General features: G+C 39.8%; 1 protein-coding gene across 2 annotated transcripts in view; it reads right to left on the bottom strand.

Moving 5' to 3' along the window:
• Positions 1–3,971: 3,971 nt before the first annotated feature.
• Positions 3,972–26,541, bottom strand: part of PITPNB (phosphatidylinositol transfer protein beta) — a 34,826-nt gene continuing 12,256 nt past the window's right edge. The window contains exons 8-12 of one of the 2 annotated variants that reach the window (XM_087754679.1): positions 16,201–16,278; positions 10,954–11,064; positions 8,613–8,735; positions 5,371–5,455; positions 3,972–4,457 (exon numbers count right to left, since the gene is read on the bottom strand). In XM_087754679.1, the coding sequence (XP_087610805.1) occupies positions 5,408–5,455; positions 8,613–8,735; positions 10,954–11,064; positions 16,201–16,278 (360 nt within the window). In that variant the 3' untranslated portion in view covers positions 3,972–4,457; positions 5,371–5,407. The remainder of the gene's footprint in view (positions 4,458–5,370; positions 5,456–8,612; positions 8,736–10,953; positions 11,065–16,200; positions 16,279–26,541) is intronic. The other variant, XM_087754678.1, reaches the window with a different exon arrangement.

Below are 26,541 nucleotides of genomic sequence, written 5' to 3'. Positions count from 1 at the left end.
GTGCTCAGATGGAGGGGGTCTCCCTGCACCTTGCCTTGGTGCCACCCTCAAGGAGTTTTAGCTAGTGCCGGCTACAGGTTTCCAACACCAAACTCGGGACAGAGGCGCATGCATCTTCCTTCCTATTTGATATGCAGCCCTTTGACTTTTGTTCAGGTAAAATAAGCATCCTTCCTGCTGACAGACTTGCTGCTGAAAACAGAAAAACAACTAGTCAGTCTAAACTCTTCTCTTGCTGCAGCTGCTGTTCTTCCCGGAGCCAGCCTCCAGCCGCTGAGGTGCCAGCCCACCTCCCGCATGGACCGAGCCTTAGTGCAAGACCCTCTGCCCCTCACACCCACTGCTGTAGAGAAATGCTGTGTCCCTGTGGTACCTCTCTGGACTCTAGGATCGCTGGAAATGATTTCCAGCATCCCAGAACACACATCCACTGTATGTCCCAGTGCTCAGGGGTGACAGCAGCTCCTGCTCCAGCTGCCCCTGCCGTGCTCCGCGTCCCTCAGCTGTTCTCCAGCCATGCAGCAGCTTCTGTGGTCGGGGGCAAGCCCTGAGCGTACCCGGTCAGCAGGGACAGGCAGTAAACCCAGTGCCAGCTACCTGGTCAGCAATAGCTTGTGCATGACAAGCGCTAAGAACAGGGGGAAAAAATACAGGAGTAAAGCCTTGTTGCAGACAATTTCAAGCCGCAATGCAGACACCAGTTTAACTCAAGCTTTCATCAGGAAAGGCTGAAAACTGGGACCCAAGAGGAAAAGTTACACTATTGTAAAAACTGCAAAAATGCCTTGCAATAAGCAGCCATTACTCTCAAGCCTTTCTGTAATTTATCAATTTTATGACTGAACAGAAGATTTTTCCTGCCACAATTCTGATCACCTCTTCCTCACTCCAGCAGTTAGGCTGTTTCTAAATAGTTGAAATAAAGACCAGGTTGTTACTGGGATGCTCCATTATAAGAAAGCTGAAGCCAGGGAGGGAAGGCCAGACCCAGCTTCCAACAGGGCACCAAGAGGCAAGCTTTTGTCTGGTAGGTACCGAGAACAAAGTCTCTTCTTGTTCCACCCTGCAGCTCTTGCAGCACTTACTGGTCTGGGAGCAAGGACCCCACACTATCTAACAATGACTATGTATTTTTAAAAAAACTTCTAAAAATCACAGATGCTTTCTGAAATCCAGCAGCTTCAGCAGATTGGCCGCCCATGGTCCATTTTTAGATTTCTCATCCTGTGGGACAATGGTTTTAATCAGCATTAGTGAGCTCCTGCTCCTCATCTCGAGGCCAGCTAACTTACTGGGAGACGCACCCCATCAGTGACGCAGCCAGGGATGGCCAGCACTGCTGGGCAGAAACACGAACTCCTCCACAAGCCCCTCTCAACTCAAGCAGCTGCCTCTGCCGCCCTCCCCGCGCAGGCCTGGCAGCCACCAGTGCGCAAAGCAAAGGCAGCTGCGAGCCCTCCTTTGGCCAGGCAGCTGCGAGCAATGGGGACAGAGGATGAGACCAGCTAGGGAGGGACGCCACCGCCCTCATCAGCCCCCCCGGCACCCTGCACTGCTTGGGAGGCACCCACCATCCGCAACCCCCTTCTCCCGTCCAGACTCCACCTCCGGTGCTCTGAGCAGCTTCACCTCTCCCAGTCTGATACATCTCTTTATTCTTCCAAGGACCACCACAAGTGCTCTGGTACATACAACAACCAAACCTACTTGCAGCTGCCTCTCTTAATTTTATATTACTTACTCCATTTCTAATTATTTCTCCAGAAGTCTGTTCTGAAGCTTTGCATATCACTGACACCAGACTAAACGGGCCTGTAATTGCCCAGCTGTACCCCCACACCTCATACATACATATTCTAGACTCACATGATCTTACCCCAGCTTAAAAGGTTTCTCAGACATCCTTGCCAAGAGACCCTGCCACTTCCTCAGGTGTTCTGCAAGAGCAGTTGTTCACTACTTCAGCTTGAAGGAGCCGTGCTTTTGGACATCAGCCTCTGTGCTGGGCAAGGTGACTTCCACACCTCCATTCCCTAATGCCAACTTGGCCGTGCTGCAGCCTCCTCCTTACACCACCCCGTCCTCTCCGCACAGCAAAGATCCTTGCCTTGCATAGGCAAGATGCAGAATTAGCAGCAGCTGCAACACATGAAGACAGCCACAGACCAGAGAGCTGCTGTAGACCAAGAGCATCAAACATAAGTGTCTGCAAAACTGTCAGCCTGACACATTAACATAGGCAGTCACGATACACTACAAAAGCAAAACATCTCCCTACTCTAGGTAGCTCAGTATGTGTTGCTCAGCTTGAAATCCTAAACAAAACAAAAATGCAAACAAGCCCTTCCCTCCCCCTGATCGCTACCAGCATTCAAACACAGGTTTGAGCTCCCAACCACTGGAGCGCACCCTTAGCGGACTTCCAACCTTCTCGTACAGCTCAATAAAACTAACGTCAGCTCATTAGCAAACTGCAAATACTAATACCTAAGACAAGAGACAGAGCATTTTATGATCAAATTTATTTAATTAAATTTCATTGACTGTTTTACTGTAGGTCACACCAGAGACTGCCGAAGTAAACTAAACATTTTACATTCACTACAAGATTCTCTCCAATTTTCACAACTAGTCCAAAAACATGAAAGTTGTAGGGTCCCTTTCCGTCAGTTTGTGTTATGACTCATGTTAATGACAGTGGGACTTGGATTCCAGCACTGAAGAGAGAACCGAGCCCTTGGGTTCCCAGGTGTGCAGCAGCCCTCCTGGCTGTAAACACTTTTAAACCCATATGCATGTGTGGATGTGTGTGCATGTCTCTATGTATATTTACAAAACCAACCTCCTGATGGTACAGACGACAAACAACCATTTAACTGCTAATCCAGAAAGGAAAAAAAAAATTGCAGCACAGAGGGTAGGAGGGTGCAGTTACACAGGAGAGGTACAAATGCCCACACCCCAGCAGACGCGTCAGTGCCTGGCACTCACAGCAGACAGGCGCCCGGCGCGGCAAGTCATACGGCAGACCTGGCCCACCCTGGAAGTTCAGGAAAATTCTGTCACTGACCCTAATGGAAATCAGATCACTCCTTTCATAAGCAAAGTAGGTCAAAATGATTCCAAAATACTTGGATGTAGGCGAAGTTATGAAGATGGAAGCTTAAGCAAGGCTTGCCCCACCGAGGTTTCTGAGGATGCTGGGAGGAAACCAGGCATTAATAGAACTTTATCTAACTAGTGTTTTTAAAATAATTCATTTCTGATCTAGCAAGCATTTTGATAATATATATCTATGATATGCTCTGAATATTTCCTTAAAAAAGGCTGAAGACATTTTCCCTATTTGAGCGTTATCTACAGGAGGTCTTTATTATACCATCTTTTCTTTTATGTGTCTACTCCTAACAAATATCAGAGAAATATGTCAGATGCTACAATTTAAACTTTCATCATATCTGAAAGTATACATCTCTTTTAAAGTGTATTTTCAACATGAAAAGAGCTAAAAATCACAATTATATTCCATTGAGTAATGTGTGTGAAATCAAGACCATTTGCATAGCTTCCAAAGTGAAACTCTGGAAAACAGAGATTTCATTAACAGAAAGTATTACTTTAGGGAAGGGCTATCATCCCCCTTCGCTTTCACCGCATGGCCTAAGATGTATTTGAAATATTCTGCAAGTATTGTCAGTATCTTTGTCTAAAAAAACAGCTTCTGGAAAATTTCAAGTTGCAATTATTTTATAAATCACAAGCCATTTTTCCTTAATCTTGCCAATTTTAATGAAGAAAAAACATTAGCATTTCAATGTACAAAAGTCCAATAAAACATGATTTTTCTTCCTTTAAATCAGTGAATGGGTAAAGTTTGGGTTAAACTTATTCAACTGTAAAAGTCTTCCAATTTCCACTAATAAAAATTTTTTTCCGATTTGACTATAGGATAATGACAATCCAGAAATAAATAGCTATAAATACATTCATTGTTCCTATTCCAAAAATAATCACATAGGGAAGACACAAAACTGAAATTAACTTATTTGAATCTGTTTCTTTACAATGAGATATGGGTAAGTTATAGCAGAGTGACTCAAGACAGGAAAAAAACAAGTAGGGAATAAATTGGTCCAGTATTGACATTCATGAAACATACCAGTTAGCATAATTCTGCAGTTAATTCATCCTTTAAATGACACTACTCAGTTGATTTTTATTTGCTTCAGGTATACGTAATGAAAGCAGTTTCTTTTGAATCTTTGCTGAGGACAGGTATAGTACCCTGGAGACACTGTAACAACCCCCTCCAGTATGCATGTGCGTATATATAATTATATACAAATAATCATGCATCCACACACACATTTGTATATCAACACTGTATGTGACGGTTAAATCCATCATCATTCATCATTGGCAGCACTTGTTCCTCTGACTTGGCCTTGATTACGTAACTGTGGAGAAAGAAAATATATAATTAAGCATTAATAGTTTCCTCAAACAGTAAGTTCCAAATAGGCAGTTTTATTAATCTCCAAGAAAAATAGGGCAGGGCAGTCAAAACATCACCAGGACTGAGCAAATCATACCAAAGCAATGCAAGACTTGTTAGGGAATCTTAATTTGGGTGCTGTCCTCACTGGTGGACAGCAGCTCCAGTCTCTGAGGAGCCTCACGCTCATCAGCAAGATTTTAAAACTGCTTTGGCTGAGGATCCCTCCTGCAGTATTAAAACAGTCACAGTGGGAAACACCAACATTAAAGTATTGGACACAAATACTCAAAAGCTTGCAACTCTTGGACAACCTGTTTCCCACAGTAACAGTTTTAACGCAAATTTAGTCTATAAATATCTGCGTGGAACTGGATTTCAAGAACTTAACATGCTTTGAAGATGACAGTCCATGGTTTCCCTAAATTATATGGACTAAGTCCACTTATCACTTTGCTACTGAGTGCATAGCAAAATGACGCTCATTGACTTTTCTGATTTGTGTCCAAAAGACCAGCTGCAGGCTTCAGCGCTCAGTGCGGGCACAGTGATGACAACAGGACACGCGCTTTGGGTTTCTGTACTAGATACGCACGAAGAACCAGGTTATGTGGCCAACGCCTCAGGCATTCTGCCACCGGACCGAGCACCTGCCCAGCCTATTACAGTGCCCATCTGTGGAGAAGGTCTCTTAGGTACCCTGGATACCAAGGGTCATCTCCAACTGTTGATCACCACAAGGTTATCACCCAGGAGGGAGCTAAGGCCCAGAAGTGTTATCTGGATATATGTCCATTTAGAGGATTTCTGCCAGCAATTCCCATCCATCAGAACATTAACCACTTTTCTCCTTTTCCATCCAGCAGTTGACTTACACAGCTTGATTTGCCTCAGAACCTACAGAGAACTCCTCTAGACGTCAGCAGCCAAAGTGCCTCGAACGGAACCCTTCTTACGCATCTAAACGTAAAATAAAACTGTGAGCTACCACATAAAGAACCTATCGCGCTGTTGGTTAGTAAGAAAGAGGTAACAATCTACGTGACCAGGAGTACTTTCCCCTGGCCAGGACCAGAACCAGCCTCAGCTACAGTTGAGGTTTTTTGGAGACTGGGTATACAGAGTTTCTTTTTGGTGGGGAAGCCTGGGAACCGTACAGCAGCTGTAAATGATGCTTCTCGGATTTTTAACAGCCTATGATGCTTTGAGCATGGAGCCACATTGCTCAAAATACCCAACGTGGCATTTCTACTCTCGCAAAGACATGAGGTAGGTTTGGCCACAGTGCTTTGGAAGGGTCAGATGCTTTTCTACTATGCTCTGATTAGCTGGTGTGTATTTAATTATGCACAGGTGCTCCTCATCTCCAGGAGTCAGACACATACACCACTAAGTGAAACAGGAAGAAAAGGATGGGCTGGGATAGAGAAACTCTGGAAGAACACTGATGAGGATTCAGAGTGTAACAAAAAAGTAACAAAAGCAGAGATCCTGACTATAAAAATCGACTTAAGATGAAGAACAGGACCAACAAAAGAACCAAAATGTGCACAGAATCCAAAGATTAGCTCAAACCAGGAATAAGAAAGGGTGTTAATGAGAAAGGGAACAGCAACAGAAAGCAATGTATGTAAGAAAATGTAATGCTGCCAATATTATTAGGCTTGCTTTCTGCAGTTTTTTGTTTTTAAGCATCACAGAACTGCATAGTGCAACACTGTTGAAAAAGCCGACTACTTCTCTGCAGGGATGGAAGCATGAAGATATTCTTGTCATATTAAGCACCTTATCACTAAGCGCTCGCTTCCCAGTGGTCCTGGCCATAAAACAAGTGTTTTGTGGTATACTTCGGATTTAATGAAAGTTACTGTTTAGCACAATGGATGAAGTAGTTGAATATGAAACACAAAACCAAATTATTTGGGATAAAATTAGCCTTCGTATTTTATTTGGCAGTGACATTTTTGCCTTTAGGTTATTCTCCAATAATGCACTTCACCACAAAAACCTTGAAATTGCATCATTTATAGGTGTTTGTAGATACCCCTATTGTAACAGCTGAGAAAACCCAAGATATTTTAACAGTAGGTCCCCGCTCCTCTCACATTTCACAATACACATAGAAAAGCTGTGTTAGTGTAACTAATCAATACATTTCTCTTGTGAAAAACTGACTTTTTCAAGAAGTAATACACTTAAGTTCCCGATGCTAACGTCTTACACAACAAGCTATTTGAAATAAACTATTTGCATTGCTTTGCAAAACAGGAAAATAGTAAATAAGTACATTTGCTATTTAAGAACAAGGATAAATGTTACACCCAGAAACATGTGATCTGGTTTTTGCTTAAGGTAAGAACTACAAAACAGCAAATATTTTGCATAAAGTATTTAAAAGAAGTTACTTACCAGTGAGAAATGTGAAACAGAACTTTCTCTACAAGAAGACAAACATCCACAGTCCACAGAGACACAAAAGGGAAATTTTCTCATGCACACAGACGTGTCAAGTGCTGCTTACTCTCTCCAACACATACCTTGCATGCATTCCTCACACTGCCACTATCCTTTCTCAGAGAAATTGGATGAAGTCCATTTCATTCCAAATAAAGAACTATGGGTGTGCGGAAGAGAACCCTTCTGACAAAAATCAGTTATAGAAAGTGGTTACTCTTACTCCTTCACAGACACCTAGGAACAGGTGGCTCTAGGAATAGGTTCTGGCATAAAGTAGAATTAAAGAAGAAATCTATGTGATTTGAGGGAAGACCTGCCATAATCAAAAATATCCAAATGCCAATGAGAGGGCACAATGTTTGCAAGAGTGAATGAACATCATTCTTTTCCAAAGCACATACTGGGAACTGCCAAAGCAGACAATCCCTTCAGCTTATTTGAAAAGAAAGTTTGGTTTTACCAGCTCAGAACATCTACCTATTAACACACAGAAGAGTGAAGAAACGCTTCTTCCAAATCCAGAAAACATCTCTACGCAATGCAAGATGGGTCCGCACAGCTCAAAGCCCAAACGTGGAGAGCATAACAAGTGGGGATGGAACAGCTGCAGCTCGTTGTGATACTACAAGAAAAGATGTGCTGGGAACAAACCACAAAATGCACTTCAGAACCACTGTCAAGAGTAGGTCTAAAGCACCAGGCAATCTGTTTAAGGATGTCTGGCAGCTGAAATGAGTTAAATCATGCAAAAAAAGCGAGTTGCACCTGAAGACCCATCGTGTCTTGAAAGAACCAAGACAATGGAAGGAAAGTGACAAGCTGAATGGGCTTGGGGCATGAAGCAATTGGCAAAACGGGAAGGAAATAGAACTGCAAATCCAAAGACTGCAAGAACTTAAAATAACCAGCAGGATTTAAAATGAGAAAGGTTCATGCCAAAGGTCTTGCTCTGGAAAGATGCTATAGAAGAAGGCTTCCTGCTTAGCCTGTGAATGTTCCTCTGCCTCTCAAAGGAAAGTAGAGAAAGTGCTCTATGGATGAGTTTCCTTCTAGACATCAGTTCAAAGACAGATCAGGCCTCATAGCCACTAAAGCATAAAAATTCACACCGTCTCAAGCCTGTTAATTTTACTGATTTCCTTTTTGCAAGTAAAATTCTCAGTTTTGGTGTGCTAATCAGGATGAGCGGAACAGCTGTCATGTGACATATTCAAGCTTCCTTGAAGACATGTTTGAAGAGAAAAAGTAATCAGATGTAATGATGATTAGAAACGAAACAAAACAAGACATATGATGGAAAAGCAGGATGACAGCTCTGCATTCTAACTGACAAGTGGTAAAAAGGCACTGAATGGGACTTTTGCAATGGGTATGGCACCATAAATAAAGAGGTGGTCAGAGCAGACATTCTGGATTTAGTGACATGAGAAATATTTACCTTACAGCCACTTCCAGCTTGACACAACACGGTATGCAGAAGCTTGAAGTGCATGGGTCTGCACAGGAGAATCACTAAGGGGGCTGTAATGTTCATCAGCAATTGCCCAGACACACACAAGGGGATGGACACAATGTAACTTGCATCAATTCCCGAACAGATAAATAGCACAGATGCAGGCAGATAGCACACAAACATCAGCCTTAAAAAAAGCATTCTTACCGCTTCCAGCTCCTTTTGGGTTTCATCCTCCATTCTCCTAATGTCTTCCATAGTCAGGTCAATCCACTTGTCAATCCAACAGAACAACTGGCGATGAAAGTTGGTGAATATCCTTTTTTCTTGCTTTAAGAAGATAAACAAACATTAGATAATAGGCCCACATTTTGCTAAAGACTGGTGAAGTGATTGCAGCTGCTCAATTATAATCTTTAGGTGCATGCTATTTCAGATTGCTACAGGTTCAGCCCCCCTCACATTCCTCAGTCCAATTTAAAAGTCATCTCATTTCTCACATGCTTTAACATGGAAAAAAATTAACAAATTTCACTGTCAAAAAAAGTTTCAAGAAAGTTCAGCAATTTATGTTACTGGAAAATGCTGAAGAATCCTTTTACAATCTGTTCTAGCTCCAAGACAGCACTAGACAGAATAAACGTAGCATCACAACAGCTAGAATATTTAGCATAAACTACATAAAAGTCTATGACAGAACCGTCACAGGTTCTGTGCTCACTATTAAAAACCAAGAATGGCCAATTCCTAAAGCCAGAATGAAGCAAAAAGGGAAGTACTTCTGACTCCAAAGATGGCACGCTTGCGACTTGTACCAAATCAGCATCCCAGTAATACCTGACATGCAATTACAAAGGTACAAAAACCTTGAGTGTAAATATTCAAGCTAAGGATTCCACGGCCCTTTCACTAAAGTACGCATATCTGTGTTCTGTATCGATCACAGTAAGAATATTTTTACTGTACCTCTTCTACTTAAATTGGTAGGTTTCACATTTCAAAATACCTGCCAGCCCCAAAACCCCACTGTGTTATGTTGAAGAACTGCAACTTGCCAGCTCAAGTCCATCTCTAGCGCCCTGGAATCTCAACTTTTATAATGGTGACTTGGATGATGAAAGATGCATCATATAAACTATTCAATTTGCAAAATTACCAGAATTGCTTCTGGCTGCTCTGATAAAAGTAGTTGTGTATATACAACACAGAAATCTATTTTACTACTAAAACGCAGACTTCTGCATGTATTCAGTTACCCAGGTTGCCAGCTGAAGTTCACATCTTGTTCATCTGCTCCCAGATTTTGCATCACTCAAGCTACTGACTGCCCCCCGAACCAATGCTGATCAAATCCAACATACGGGTCTCAACAACTAGCAGACAGAGATAACTTCCTCTAAAGAATCAGCTTCAGGTAAAGCAAGGTTGGGAGTGGAGGGGGGAATAAATAAAAGGTCCTATCTTCAAATACTCCTAATTAGACCACAGACTCAGTCTTGGCTCTTCTGCTCAGCTTATTCCCTAACAGTGTTCAGTTTAGAACGTGTGATGGGCAACTCCTTCCCAAAACCACCACCACATTAAAGACAGTCTCCAATGTCTCCTTACCCTTACTTTGTACTGTGGCTATCACAAACTACCTCTCCATTTCATTTTCAATTACTACTGTTTGAAGCTTTTCTCTTTTGCTATCATATTTATTGAAATTCATAAGCATTTAATGCAGTTAGCTGTGTGGCCCACTCAGAGCTAAGAGCCCTGGTTACCACAATGAAAAAGGTCTGGCGTTGGTTGTCTGTGAGGAAGCACCACGCTCAATTGCTACTGGAATATCATGTTTTGGTTAACTCACTGTTACAGCACATTTTCTCTGGATTAGAGAGAATGGCGTGATGGTCTAGATGAAACACTCTGCCTACAAAGTTAACATTCTAAATATTTAGTCATACTTTTAAAAATATTTTACAACTCTTATTCTGATGATACAGCAGTAACGAAATAAGATGCAAACATAATTTGACAAAACACCACAATTGCCAACTAAATCCTAGTGCACTGGATTCTACCTGCGTCATACCTGGTTTTGCAAGCATTCAATTAAAAAAAAAAAAACAACCCAAAACAACTACTTTAGTTTCTTAAGAAAACTAGAACATAAAATACTAGTGAAACACCAGCACGTTTTATGCAACTTTCAACTTACGGAAAAAAAAAGAATCAAAGAACTCTCTTCCTGGCAAGTGTTGCTGCTTACAAAATCAAGTGTTACACCTACACGACACAGACTCTTTGCTTATACGTTTGCTTTTTTAACTTAGAAAGTTATTCTAGTACCACCAATGCGACCTCATTGCTAGTAGATCAAGACACAAATGGTTGTACTTGCTGAAGAAATAAACAGAAATTGCTTGACTGTAAGCAACAGAAAACTTCATCACTGCTTCTCCTCAGAAAACCCCCACGTCAACACAGAACCCCCCTGCCTCCCTACCCGCCCGCCGCCAATCCCACCTCCCCAGCAACACCCCAGCAAGGGAGAAGCGCTTACCTTTTGTATAAAGTTTTCGACTTTGTTCTGCAGTCCCCACCATTTAAATTTGATAGTCACCAACTTGTAAGCACACATTTTTGGACACTCTTCATCAGTTGCTAGCTCTTTCTGTTTATGGATAATGGGAAGGAATTTTTAATTTTTTAAAAATTTACTTCAGTCAAATTAATTTAATTATTAGAAAGCATAATTCTAGAGTATTATATTATAATTATAAATATAGTACTAAATTAAAACATTTTATTATAATTATAAAATCTAATTCTAATTATTATTAAGAATTATAATAATACTTCGAATTCTAACTATTAGTAAATACTTAGCACTGTACTCTGAACGTAGGAAAACAGGGATTAACTAACAATCAGGTTAAGTCTGTAAGACAATTCCATCCACGCTGCAAACTTACATTATAAATGTTAGTCTTAACATGGATTTCATTTTCATGATTTCCACTGTAATATACTTTCTGATGTTTTGAAAGGACAATGAAGCTTGATTACAATAGCTAGCACCAAATTATTTTTTACTTTTGGGTCTCTTGTGCAAAGGCAATTATAACTGGAGTTGCTCAGTACAATGGTGGAACACACATGCACTAGGAAATAGATAACAAAAAGCACATAACCACCCCTCAAGTTTGCTGCTCACAAAAGCATAAACCTTAAGCTTACTGCAGTTCTGCCCTGCCCATACAGACACTGGCGTGCTCTCCCCTCTTCCTCTCTCCCTCTCCTGCAGACGCTGCCAGAAGGGTATGTCTTTACCCAGGTGTAGAGGTAATGTCTAGTTGTGGGACATAACTTACATACTAATTTTTGCATAATGAATTGCAGACCTTCTGACTGCTACTATGAGAAGAAATAGGGAGAGAACTTGTTTATCATCAATGGCAACAGGTGGCCATAAGACGAACTAATGCTCCACCTCAAAGACTGCTTGGAAGCAGCTCCAGCTCAAGACTTTGTGCAAAAGACGGACCCCCAGAAGAAAGAACTGAGAGAAATTCAGGAGACGCCCACCACCATTTCCTAGAATTCCTAGGTTTCTGTTATAGTGCCTACATCCAAACAATTCTGAAGTACCTGTAACACCATACACAGTGATTTTCCTACAATTCATGCAGTCAGATTTACATAATACAAGAGACCATATCATGTTTTCAGTTTAACAAAGCATGTTAGATTACTCCAAGCCTTATAAGAAGAGGAAGAAAAATATAAGGAAAAAAAAAAAAACCAAAAAGGAAGCTGATAGTCGCTTGAAAAAACAAACCCAAAAAACCCTCTGTGTGCATGGCTTGAGTAACAAGCAACTACTACAAGAAGTCCACAGGTTTTTATTCTTTATAGCTGCAACAAACTTCTAAGTAGAAATACTTTATGGCATTTTTAAGCTACACTTCTTTTAACCATGAAATGGATAACTCCTCTCGGCCACGCACACGGTAAAAAGATTTACTGTGAGATATATTTAACATATAAAAATCTTGGTGAATAATGCATATTTATTTAACACAGAATTTTTATCACAAATACTCATCACCAGAGAGCACTTAAATGAAAACCAATTATCCTCAGAAGACTGATGTTCTATTCACGAGCAAAAAACAAAGTGCTGCTGTTGTTTGGTGTTGCCAAACAGCACAAGTCTATGTCCAGGCATTAGTAAAAGGACAGAACTAAATGGAACATACAAATTCGGTGCTGCCAGTTCCAGGCATTCAAAGTTCTCCTCCTCATTTTACAGCTGTTTTTAAAAAAACAAATCAGTAACTCCCCACTTTCTCTGGGTCACACAGGCCCAACCCGGCCATTCCTGCATCAGCCTCCTGCTTCCTTCCTGAGGAGGAAGGAACAACAAATGTCTAAGGCAGGATGCACATTGTCAGCACAGTTTACAAAAATAATCCATGTGACAATTTTACCCTGCTAGCAAGAATACTTAGCCAGGGTAGAAAGAGTACTACAATAATGGGAGTTTGAATACACACCTCCCCTCATCGTCATCTTGAAACACACAATAATCTCATTTTTCCATGAGATTCCAGCTAATGCTTGGGCCCAGGACAAACCCACAAGTCAGACCAAAGATCTACCTGGCTCAGTACTTTGACAGCAGCCAATGGCAGAAATCTATGTAAAAATTTAAAACCCAAGGAAGAAAATAATTGATAATTCACTTAGAAACTCCACTAATCTCCAGCTACTTATAAGCTCAGAAACTTCCTGAAGCAGAACTATTTTCTGTCTTTGGACACACAAAGGAAAGAATTAAGACTGTGTAGATATGTGTAGATTGCAAAATCACAGCATTGCTGAGGTTGGAAGGGACATTCTCTGATCAGCGGGTGCAGGAGGCCTGCTCAAGAAGGGTCACCTACAGCAGGTTGCCAGGACTGTGTCCAGTCAGGTTTTGAGTACCTCCATGGATGGAGACTCCACCACCTCTCTGGGCAACCTGTTCCAGTGTTTGACCACCCTCACAGGAAAATGGAATTTCACATTATTTTTGTGTGTGTACAACTGGACTGTCACAGGATGAACTTTCATCATGTTGAAAAGACAACGTTAGGAACAGCTATGGCAGCACCAGTTAGGTCAGTGGTATACATCAGTGGCACCCTCAGCTCATTAAGGCAAACTGAAATACACGGAGCACCCAAGAGGTAGCTTCACAAGCTTTTCTTCTGGTAATGCAGCTTAATGGCAGTGAAGCGTCAGCTTCAGTAGCCCACTGAAGCTCTACTGAAACTTTCAACAGTCCTGTTACAGCTCCCTGTGTTGCCATATTGTTTCCCAGCCTTTCATAAAAAGCTGGTTCCCTATTTTTTCCCCTAGGTTAATTGCCATGCAGCATTAAAGCCACTGTACCAGCACATACAGAAGTAGAGGAGTGAGGGGTCAGCGCTGCACAACCATGCCCCTGGAACTACAGCCTCATTCCAGAGTGGGACAATAGACACCTTAAGTCCTTGAATTCAGGCTGCTTTGATTTATGATCTCAGGCCAGCTGACGAGTGTGGTATTATGTAGTGGGAAATGGGGACACTGCTCTGTCAGACATGGTGGTCAGTTATTTGACACTTAAGACACAGGTCAAGCTTCTGATAGCAGAAGGGCTGGTATATCTTCTGCCTACTTTCTGCTTGTACAACCGTGTTTTAGGATAGGAAATTAGAAACCGAGAGCTTGCTGGTCCAATGCACCCTACTCTTAATATCTGACGCTTATCTTGCTGCTTTGCAAAAACTAGGGGTAAAATAACTAATGGTGACATCTAAGCTAATGAACTAGAAGAATATTCACACCTCTCAGAGCAAGTCCTTCACACTGTATTTGGGCAGAAACATTCATGCTGTATTTAGAACTTTTTTGGGTAATGAAAGACTGAATGCTTTTACAAGAGAATTTAAGAAATTGGGGCACCATTTGCAATACATTGAAAAAACCCTCAGTATTTACTTAAGCATAATTCATCACAGCACACACTAAACATAAGAAGTAAAATTATGCTACCGACAATGAAACAGTTCATTCACGGTAATGACAAAAGTGAAAAACTATATTCTAATTGGTAACTAGGGGCCTATTCCTGAGAGATTGCCTGTATATTCATTCTAGTATACAGCAGTTAGCTTCTCAGTTTCTGTGAGGGTTTCTGGTGTAGCAGACAAAGTATATTTCCTTCTGGGATGGGCACATATACATGAATTTTGAAGGCTGGCTGTGGAAGGACGTGCTTTGTGACTGGGGCAGGGATGGGCTAGCAAGTTTTGTGTTGCCGTTCAGGTGTTGGTGGGTTCCATGTGGTATATGCTGGCCCACAGAAAATGTTTCTGAATTTGAGCGGAGCAAGGTTCTGGAGGAAATGGAAGAGGACCTCAGGCAACAGACTCTACGAAAAGTTATTTCAAGAAAGGATCATCTTTACATATGCAGCAACTGTTTAGGCTAAATTGTTAAGAAAAGTATACAGGTATTACCAAGGTGTATATAGGTGATATACACATTCTGACACTGACATATTCTGCACCAGTACTTACGCTGCCTACTAAGGAGTGAGTTCCCAAGCACGACCTTCCTGTAGTTGAATACGTAAGCAGAGCAAATTCATACTGGATGTGACTAAGTGCTAAGCTTTCACACCACAGCTGTATTGACAGTCACCTAAGAATAACTCAATAACATGTTCATGCAGAAAGGTAACACTAATATTGAAGAGCTTTCACAGAATGTAATGTCTCGCATCAAAACAGACTTATCCAGTAAGGACATCATGGAAATCTAGAACACTAAATTTTGGTCAGACTTGAGGGGGGAGGAGGAGATGATATTAAGCAAGCAGTCTTCTTGCTTCTTAAGCAAGAGCTTCGAACAAGATTTCCAGTATACAGGCTTGGGGAACTGCAGCCCTGGTAAAAAGCCAGATGGCTTTACCTTGAAATAAAGCTTTGGTCAAGTCATCTTCCTATGGTTACACAACGACTGTACTTATTAGAAAACTGGTAAATGACCAAAGAATGTGGAAAATTGATTTCCCAAACCAACTCAGATTACATACGCCAGACTGAAAATTTCAAGAACATGGCAGATGCATCTGTGCATGCATGTATACACACATGCACAAATGGAAACAGGGTGCATTATTTCACTGAGGGGAAATATTTATGATGAAATACTGGAGGTTTTCATGTGCATTTTGTATACAATCCACACAAGTGAAAAATACCTAGATATTCAATATGGCAAGGTAAAGACAGGCTTAGGTTTAGTTGCCACTATCTTCTGCTGGTTTTGTGGTAATTCTAAATAAAACATATACATGTACTATCTTTTACCCTGCTCTAAGAAACACACAATTATAACCACTTATATAGAAGGAAGTTTCCAACTAAATTTTTGCATTTTAAGTCACCTCCAGTGGCTACCACAGCAGGCTGATGACTTCCATGGAATTCATCATAGTGTATATTCAGATGTCAGTCCTGAGTAAGGATAACATTCATCCAATTTAATTTGCAGAGCTTGCTTTGGTTTTAATAGTGATATTAAACAAGCAGCAGACAGTACCTTTGCTTACTAACACATTCAGAATTTTAACTGAATACAAAAAAGAGAAGCAGTATTGAATTTCTGCCCTCTGTTTTAAGACTAATATTGCTAGTGCTAGTCTCTAAGGAACCGTGAACTATTTTTTCTGCTGATAAAGTCTTCCTAAGGTTGTAACATTAGTTCTTAGTACCTTCCAATTTGGCCCCAAAGGTCCTCTCTTCGTCTTAACCGACTGGAATAACGCAGGATCTTCATCAGCTTTGTAGTCCTATAATATAAAAAAACCCCCTGAGAGTCAGAAAAAAAACAAAGCCCACCAGATTCAATATCCCATTGTATTAAGCCTCTGTTCAAGACTACCAAATTGATTCTTCTGAGCGGTCTGGAGCAGGATGGGTGGAGTGAGTCCGACTGAAGTTTGTGTTGAATACTCCATCACACCCGCTCATTCACTGCATATCACCAGTGGTGCTCATTATCTGTTTATACTACGATAGCGCGCCAGGGCTGCCTTCCAGGTTAGAATTTTCTTGTGCTACGCATTGTGTGACATAAGCGTTATTCTATCGGTTTTGTAAACTTCTGAGGGGAAGAAAAAGCAATAATACAGAAACTAGTGTGCTAACATTATCCAAGCTGCAACATATGTCCCCTCCTGAGAATGCAGAACAGAAAGGGAAGAAGGCATAAGTGAACTAACTTGCAAAATTAGAAACTGCATAATGCCAATCTGTGAGACACATCAGCAGGCTAAGCACAGAGAGGGCACAAGGCAGCAGTCTGACTGGCACTGCTTGACAACAGACATGACTGGTTACAAAGTCATATACAGGGGGGAAAAAAGCAAATGTCAATAGAGTTGAAAGATGACAGATGCTTCCAACATATGGATTTACTTAATTTTACTAATGAGGGATATGAAAACGATTATTAGATGAAGATGCTACTTTGGAAATTAGGAAAGGGCTATAGACTCTGACCTCAGTAACTGAGAACACAAGGTTTACACAATGTATGAAAAACATCAACCTAAGAATACCATTACACCCATGCGGCCAAGGAGAACTGTAAAAGTTTAAGTTCCTTTAAAGCAGAACAAGTGCTTGGTGGGTGCTACAGAAAAGCCCAAGAAAGTTTAGCATAGTTTAAGGTGTCATTTTTAAAAACAAATTTCAATGAGGACAATGTTTGCAGAACACCGAGTGAAAGAAATACCACCAGAAAAGTAGCTACTGGCATTCCCCCACCCCACATCAGAGAGTTGTAACGAGGAATCACATTTGTCAACTGCTTCTAAAATGAATTAAAACTAAACCTTCACCTTTCTAATGCACCCCCCCTATATTCAAAGTTAAATACTAGCAGCAGCAAGATACATGTAAATTAAAAAAAATGGCTCTCTGAATATTAAAACTGAAATAGCGATGTTTCTTCTGACACATACTGAAATCATCTAACTAGGTCTCCACTGCAGAAGCACTGTGTTTTGGAGAACCGGTTTCCCTACACGACTGAGTTACAAAGTTCTTGTAGACAAAGGCATGAACATAAGCACATGTAAAATAAACCCAAACACTGTAAGGTTATAGAGCAGGAACGGTCAGATGGAGTTATACAGGAGACCACGCTAATCTAATATTCTGTCTTAGTGGCCAGTAACAGACACTTTATGGAAGGATGCAAATAACCCAAGACAGAGCTGTCAATCCAAGCAGTGAACAGTTTGGTCTTCCCTATTCTGTGGGGTTTTCTCCTGAGAAGGATATAAACTCCTCCGTTACAGAGGATCATACAACTGGGTATTCCTCTCCACTTTTATTCTTGGCCTCAGTTGCACCCTGTGGTAATTAGTGACTTATGAATTGTGACCTATGCAAAAGTATTTCCCTCTCCCATTGTTCCGAAGGTACTTCATATTTATTCTCCATATTTATTCACCAGGAGAATCCCAAATGAACCTGGGAAGAACAATCCACACAAAGGAATTCCAAATAACTTTTCTCAGCCCTCCCAAAACAGCTCCATTTCCCTATTTTCCACGTTTAACTCATGTAACTTGAATTCAACAGATGGTACTAGTGCATATACAATTGAGGAGCTATTATATGAATTCATTGTTTCAGCTGTCAGAAGCATTGAACGTTATGTGTAACACGCCCGTTTTCAAATCTAGATTCTTCCATTAGCACGGAGGAACGAACGCTACTTCTAGACTGAAATTCCAAATCCACAGAGCAAGGCTATACAAATTAGCTATTAATGCTTTCATAACCATTTTGACATTTACAATGCACTCTTTGCAAGCTAGATGGAACTGGAAAATCCAGGAGGTCCTCTCAGAGGAATCTGATTTCACTTACAGAAAATCAGCTGTTTTTCTCTGATACTTTCTTCTCCCCAATTTTTTCACATTGTTCCCAGTTCTTTTAATGTACCTACTTACACCATGTATTAAAATAGGCTGAAGAAACCTTTTAATAGATTTTTTTTCCCCAGCCATTCTGTAATTAATATATCTAGAAAGCATTAATAGGTATTCAGATAAACTTCCACATTAAGCATTCAAACATATACTTAAGAATTGAGCAAATATTTCCTAGAAACATCTGAGTCAAAAGACATTCAATCACATTGTTAATCAATATGTTTTATGAACTTCCACAAAATAGTATTTTCCTCTATTTCTCCCTCTAAACTGAAACAATATATTTAATTAAAGAACCCAAATAATAGCTAGCCAACTTCAGCAGGGTGCTCCTGCAGGTGCTAAGAGAATACTTTACCTACCTCACAGGGACAATTTGAGGAATCAGCATAAGCACAGCACATTAACATTTAAATTCAGCAACACTTAAATGTAAGTCCACTCGAATTATTATAATTGCAGAAAGACTAATAGCAATATTTGTCATCTGAATTTTAGTAAAAACCCACTTACTTATGATTTTACTGGAATAAAGCACATGTCCTTTTTACAGACATCAAAAAGAGCAAATATATTCCTTCACGTACGATAGCTTCAGCATACAGCCCCCAACTCCCAATTACTGCTGCATGCGAGCAATGCACTGAGCAAGCCAGCCTGCTGGCTTTGTTCACAGTCTGTCTCCTCCAGGAAACCAATGGGGGAGGCGAGCAGAGGGCACACAATTTACAGTGCTTGCCACCAGCTGTAGACTTCTCATCTCATTAGTTATTTCCAAATACTGTGGGTAAAGACAGATGCAACCTACTCGAATCCTCAGGTCCTGCATATTCTGGAGGCTGAATGTGATACACATTTACACCCTACCCCCCCCCGCTAATCCTTGGGTGGAAAATAAAGAAGGCATTTTCTTTACAAGTAAATCACCTTTAAGAAATACATGTAAATACTACAGCAGAATATTTTTGTAGAAATACATTTAATGTTTTAAATTACTGATTATGACTGCCTTTTAACAATTTCACTCAAATACTGGATGAAAGACACTGAGAAAAGGATCAAGCTATAGGAATGGATAAACAATTTTCCAATAAATGTTTTGTTCTAGATAACTAATTGCTGGCATGAGTATTGCTGCCATTTTGGGGTAGCGATGTGCTGAACAGAACCATAAAATACAAGAGCTTCCATATTTTAGTGTCAATTCTGTAAATAAAACCAGGTACTGCATTAGAGACAATCCTGAATTTCTTAGTTCGATTGTCTGAATATCCTACCAAGGGCAGAGCTCACACGCTCATACCGTAGTGGTGTAGGGCATATGGATATCCATACCATGTATTTCTTTTGCACTAGCAATACCCAGAAGATGCTGCCTGGCCTGCTGTCCCAGCTGTAAGCACAGTCTTGCAGCAGTGTATCATATTTAGGATGTTCTAATAGTTGTAATAGTTAAAGAGCATCTTCGTGCTTTCTTTAGAGGGAAAAAGAAGAAAGTGCAATAATTATAAAGAGATTGCTGTCATGCTTCCCTGGATCACTACAGAGCACAACAGACCAAACCTAAAAGCAATAGAAGGACAACACCAAAATGAGCCCAATATATGTAGTATACTGGGATATTAGGAAACCAGGAGAGAACATAACACAAAATGTCTTATGACACAAATTCTGTGATACTTCTGTATTTTGAATATTACATTAATTTTTTGTACCCTTTTCTCTAGAATACATTAAAAGCGGAAGAGATACAGAAGACAGCAAGAATGATTAATTATGGAACCAATTCCATTCAAATAACAAAGTAGACCATGAATCTTCAGCCTGGAAAAGACATGACTGAGAGGGATAAAATACAGAAATCTGTAAAACCAGAGAGGGAATATATGTAGCTAGGGTCTGGAGCTAGTAGAAGCTGAAAACCATAGCCAGATAAAATTGTCAGCAATCGAAAACAAAAATTTTAAATGACTTTCAACACAAATACAGGCAGCATTCTGCCAGCTCCATCAGTGGTCAATAATGATCAAGAAAGAAAGAAGGCACAGGCATCTTTTAGAAGGGAGTGATTTTTTGAAAATCTTTTGCCGAAGCAAAACTAATTCCCTTACAATAAGCAGTGCTTGTATGTTTGTGCTGCAACAGTGACATGTTTCTAGGCCATAAAACTTTTTTTCCAAACTGTTCACTAGAAGAACAGATAAGATGCAGTTCTGACTCCTTACTAAAGCTACAGTAGTGCATTCTCATGAAGAGTAGGATGTAATTTGGACTGTTTCTTTACAATGGCACACTCTGTGGAGATTTCTCTACATTTCCCTACACTCTGACAGAGAGAGTGATTACACCAGACAGCACAGCTCATCAGCACTGGATTTACCATAGAAAGCCCCAGTACAGAGAATGCAGTGAATCACTTTGTTTTAACAACCACCATCTCAAATTAAGTGCAACCCATATCATTAAAACAGAAAAATAAACCACAATTTATTAGTCAATGCTATATTTTTAGGAAAGGCAGTACAGAGAATTAAAGTATTGTGAACAATTTTCTGACCCATGAAACAATCTGGACTGCAGTAACATGTGGAGGCACCAAAATGCATAAAAAGATACAAAGCAGAACATCTCTTCCCTAAGTGGAAAAATAATAATACTACTACAGTATTGCAGAGATGGTGAATTTGTTTGTAATATTATTTATGCTTATACTATTGATATTTTATTATTTATATACTTATTATTTTACATTATACTATATAAATATATTTATTACTGATATACTGTAATTGTTATGTTTATATTATTTGTCATGCTTTCTGGTTCCAGTTAGACAACACTGAACATAATTGCTGCCTAACTAGCCCTTCCTATGCCTGTTCCATTTGGGAAGCAGGGGGAGTAAGCAGCAGAGTGGGGGTTTCACCTTCCTTAACATCCAGTGTTGATCACTACTGGAAAAAGCACACTGTTCTGGTCCAATCTGAAAATGTCAATGCCAGAAAGAAAAATCCACAGGAGACTGGATGAATCGCTCTGCATAAGATTATGAAGTGCACATATTTTCACTAGGTGACATTACTTGTAACTAGACTGTACCTTTGTACTAGCTTGTAAGAGTCAGGACAAAATCAGTTTCAGAGACCAAAACCCCTTCACTCTAAACTTGTTGTCAAAGTAATTGCCATCACTCTTTACAGTCCTGTAGTATCCAGTAACTGGAACAGACAGAAATAATCAACATACTCTGAGAAGCCTACACAGGACTAATACATGCCTCCCAGCAAGATAGCCGGAGTTAAACACACACCAAAGATGAAACGCCTCAACTCACTACAAGTTGCCATAAGGCATTGTCAAAAATCTGCAATAAAATGGTTCCAAGCATGCTTGTAAATACAGAGATTTAACTGATCTACTTTCCTTTGTAAGCACTACAATGTGAAATCTACATAAAATATTACTTAAAAAACCCCAAAACTTAAGAAGTCAGCATCCTTGCTTGAAAAAAGCTAAAAAAGCTTCAGAAAACAAGGCTTTTTCTCCACCAGAAAGACAGCTTCCACATTCAATATAATGCAGAAACATAAGTGGTCTTGCCATATGATTAAAATGAAATATACTTGGTGATTTCTACATTTGCATTGCAACCTCCTTCCTGAAAAAATAAAATAAAAAAGACACAAAGCAAAAATATCAAGAAACATCACTACTTCCAAGTAACAGACTGTTCATCCAAATTCCTCCAAAACTTTAATATTAAAAATCTCATTCACTAACAAAACCTGCGGTATCTCGTACCATAAGTACTTCATACCTGTGTGCTATGGTATATACCACAGAAGCTTATAGAAACACATTGTCGCACGCAAATTTTCAAATACCCAATGATCAGAAGACTTGCTAAGGTAAGAACTTTGTTTACATATGCAATCTTTGTTTTGGCATTTTGGCATTTAAACTCACCTACGTATACAACTTTGATCTGTCTTTTATGTCGTGGAATTATTTGACTGGATACCATAGGGACGCCCAGGTCCACACGATACGATGTTACCTGCCATCCTACCGGTCACTGCACAAGGACATCGGTAAAAAGCAACTGTGCCCTTGCATTTAGGACCCACATATAAGCACAGCTGGAAACACTGGAAAAAAAATGTTATGTACGAGTAAAATGTAGGAGCGAAAACAAAAATTCAAAGAAAATAGATGAGTCATGGTAAAGTTTTCTATGCTAGAGACCACATATACAGAAACTTTGACCCAAGACCTTTCAGGACTCAGTTAACCCAAATCCCGTTAAGGACAGAAAACAACCCTCTGTCTAGCTTAAAGTCTAGATGGACAAGAGAGCATTGTAGGAATGCTTCTCAATACACAAACCCTACCAGCATGCAAGGAAGATGACTGGACTAGAGCCAAAATACAAATAAACAACAGTTCTTTGTAGAGTTTAAGGAAAATATCTCTGCAGCAAGAGCTTAACTCCTAACAGCAACAAGTCCTTCTTAGGAAGAAAAACAGGCGGCTGTTGGAACAAATATTACAGCTAAAAAACCCTGAAGCCCTCTTGAAAGCTAGACAGGCAAAACACCATTATGCAGCAGCAAAACAATATAGAGGAGCTAAAAACCATTTCAAAGAAATACACAAGTATCATTTCATAGGTAGTTTCTGCTCAAAATCTCAATATAATATGCATGAATGCAACAAACTATTATAAAGAATTATTTAGAGAGACTGTGAACTACACACAATAAAGTAGTAATCGCAACAAACCCAGAATCCGGGTGCTTCTTTACAATTCTCATTCTCATTTATAAGACCTGCTAAAAGTCATAACAGTACTGCTGATCGCTCGTAGTTCACTCTACCAAGTAGTATAAAACTTGAAAGCATATATAGAGGACAGAATGATTTTAAGAAAACTTTCAGAACCTAACATAAAAATGATACAAGTCTGATGTCTTATCTGCAAATTCATGAAAAAAGCTTCCTGAACACAGAGTGGCATAAGACTAACTAGGCAGGTGGACACACTTTCTGGCTTTTCAACTCAATATTGCATTAGTTTTTTAAACAGGAGAACATACATACTATTACTGTTATTTAGCAGAAAACACACATAAAATTGACTGTGGAAGGAAACGCATACTAGCACTTTTCTCCAATATGCTCCATGGCTCTGCGAATACTCATTCACAGCACAATAAAATATCAAAATCAGGTTGATCAAAGTATGTCGTATTCCCAGCTCACTGAACGATTCCCAAGTCTCATAACTGAAACAATCACCAGCACTACTGTACGCTTGACTGATATGCAAGAAAAGCATTTGCATATTTTGGGTAGGTTTAGCTAAATGGCTTTTAATAACTAATGTCTTACAGCCATTCCCATCTCCAGAAGAGTCCTGTAGCTACAGGACAGCTATCAGGTGAACTATTCCCTGAAATCACCTCTGAAAGAATGCCAAGGTTCAAACGAAAAATAAAATCAGCCTTGTCAAATTAGCACAGACGTACACTGCAGTGTTGTGCTATGTACTAGAAGTTAAAGGTCTTATAAGACAGTTTGGAAGATATGAAGATTTATAAGCATGCAGGACAGTATGAAAAAAGCCTTAGTCAGGGGACAGAAAGCAGAAAGAGGGGAGGAAAACACTAGTAAGCTAGAAATAAGTCCTATTTACACATACATAGGTTGTTCCATGGGATGTGCAGTTTAAGATGCATACTGAAAACAGCAAGCCACTGGCACTACTGAAGGACTGAAGCAAAATTGAAAGCGTGTAGAAGTTATTCTATTTTCTAAACGAGTAAATAACACCCCAATATGAAGAAAGGCTGTTTCTGTAAGCAGGCTGAAGATTGGGAGAAAGTAACAGGGCCATCTAACAATCACCTGGGCAAACACTTAATCCTTTGCACCTTTATTCTAGAGAAGTACTGACAGAGGTTGAACAGTTCATCTACTCAAACTCAGTAATTCAGACAAGCTTTTCGATAATACAAACTTCCAAGGCAAAGCAGAAAACACACTTAGGGGCAAAAAGTCAGGTCAGTAGCAGTCAGTCTGTTTCCCACATATCTCTGGATATTGGCACCTCAAAGAGCCGCGGTGACCAGGGACACATCCATAGGGTCACTTTCAGGGTGTGCTCTGAGCACCAGACACTGTCATTTTTCATGCCTGAATCCTGATCACTGATGTATTTTAAACAAGTCAAGGACACTACTGGATCCACAATCCCCTGGATCACTCAAGTATTGTAAGTCACTGGGCTTTCCTCAGCAGCAGCTACAATAAAAAGACTGACCACTCCATTCCCGTAGCCGTTGTAGCATTCTTCAATACACAGTAATTCTGTAGGCCAGACTGTAAACACCTAAGGCGGTTTGAGAGTGGAGCTTCACAAGACTTGAGAAACAACTGCTGAAGAAAGACATGACCACACGATCCAAAGTCATCTAGTTATCATCCACCAGCTGGGCACCAGGAGTGGTCCACAGATCCACATACCTGCCTCACCTGGACACCAAAATGAAACAGCCCCGCAGAACTGAAGTCCAACAAAAACCTGGTTTAAGTCAATAGGGCTTTCTCATGCTTCAGCAAAAAGAAATGTTCTTGATTTTTTTAAAAGAAACTAAGAGGTATATTCTGATCCTTTTGCTGATACACAGAGCCAACTATGACCTAGATAAGATGTTCCAACATTGTTACCAATAAAACATATGATGATACTAAGCTTCTGGACTAATAATATGGACTTTTTAGATGCCTATCACACGATAACTTAAGTCTGAAATGCGAGAGATCCACCTCTCGGAAAACCAGCTCTCAAGAATCTTTTAACACTCTTTCTCAGACTACAAAAGAAGAGCATTTCCTATATTCCATTATATTTCTTCAAACTGTAGAACAAGGGATAGTACTTGCTGCACAGCACACAGAAATCCTGTATCTCTAGTACTTAATGCATGCATTAAGTAATTCAATTCATCTGTATAAAATTGTATATTTAGAGCTTTGTTTCAAGTACTATAACGAAGATCCACTACAACCTAGAACAAGACTTAATTTCTTCATTGTACAAAACCAGCTATAAACCTGATTTTAATTTCTTTGTTTGCACTCCACTCTACTTTCTTAGAAATTGTTGCCGAAAATGTAGCCTCTTCTGATGTTAATTGAGTGTTCACTTCTGCTTACTCTTTAAAAAGTTTTACTCTCCTGGGAGGTGATTTTTGTATACAAATCATATAAAGCTACATAGATTGTATGCTGGAGATGATTAAGAGAGGGCAGGGTTAAATTTATATCTAAAGAAAGCCACAGATGTCAGCCAAATTATTTCTATACATACTTAAATGAGCATGAGTTAGCATATGCATGCCATTAGTATCTTAAAGAAATTTACTATTTTTATATTTATGCTGATTGTAGTTCTGAAACTAAAGTAACTGCCACACTACAATGGGTTGGACAGGGTTCATTCCCTGAACACAAGGATAAATCTTGAATATATAAAACTTTTATCAAAATTGCTGGATCTTATAAATGTAGTTCCATTCTGTCAGTCATACTGTTATCCAAGATAGTACATTTGGGTTGCTTTTCCAGGGAAAAGTAGGACTGAGAAAATAAATGTACAAATAAAACTTTCCTTCAGCAACAGTGACTATTCCTTTTCCCTAAAAAAATTAGCACACCAAAAAACCCACCCAGCCACTTCGAATGGTAATTCCCAAACAACAGTCATCGTAACATTAAGAAAAAAAGCCATATGATACACGTGATTTCAGGAACTACTTGACAGAGTTAACTAGTGACTGCTCTAATATCACTGAACAGACGAAGAAACTGTAGGAAAAGAACCTCTGGACAAACAGAATACATGGAAAAGAGCTCATGCTTTCATAGGGGACATTTACTTACGAAACCAGCAGCCTTCTCTAAAGGCATGAAGTAAGCATGTAGATCAGGGCAATTTTGTTACTATGATGTAGCTGAACTTCCAAAAAAAAAAAAATCCTCAATTTCAATTACCTAAACTTCATAAAGATATTAGCATAAATGGAAAATCTTTCACATGGAGTC

The sequence above is a fragment of the Nipponia nippon genome, unplaced genomic scaffold (assembly GCF_047370975.1).
Source record: "Nipponia nippon isolate SJK-2023a ecotype South Korea unplaced genomic scaffold, ASM4737097v1 scaffold_18, whole genome shotgun sequence".
NCBI classification, from domain to species: Eukaryota; Metazoa; Chordata; class Aves; order Pelecaniformes; family Threskiornithidae; genus Nipponia; species Nipponia nippon.
Note: the sequence above shows the minus strand (reverse complement) of the source record. Positions and strands in the feature narration are given on the sequence as shown.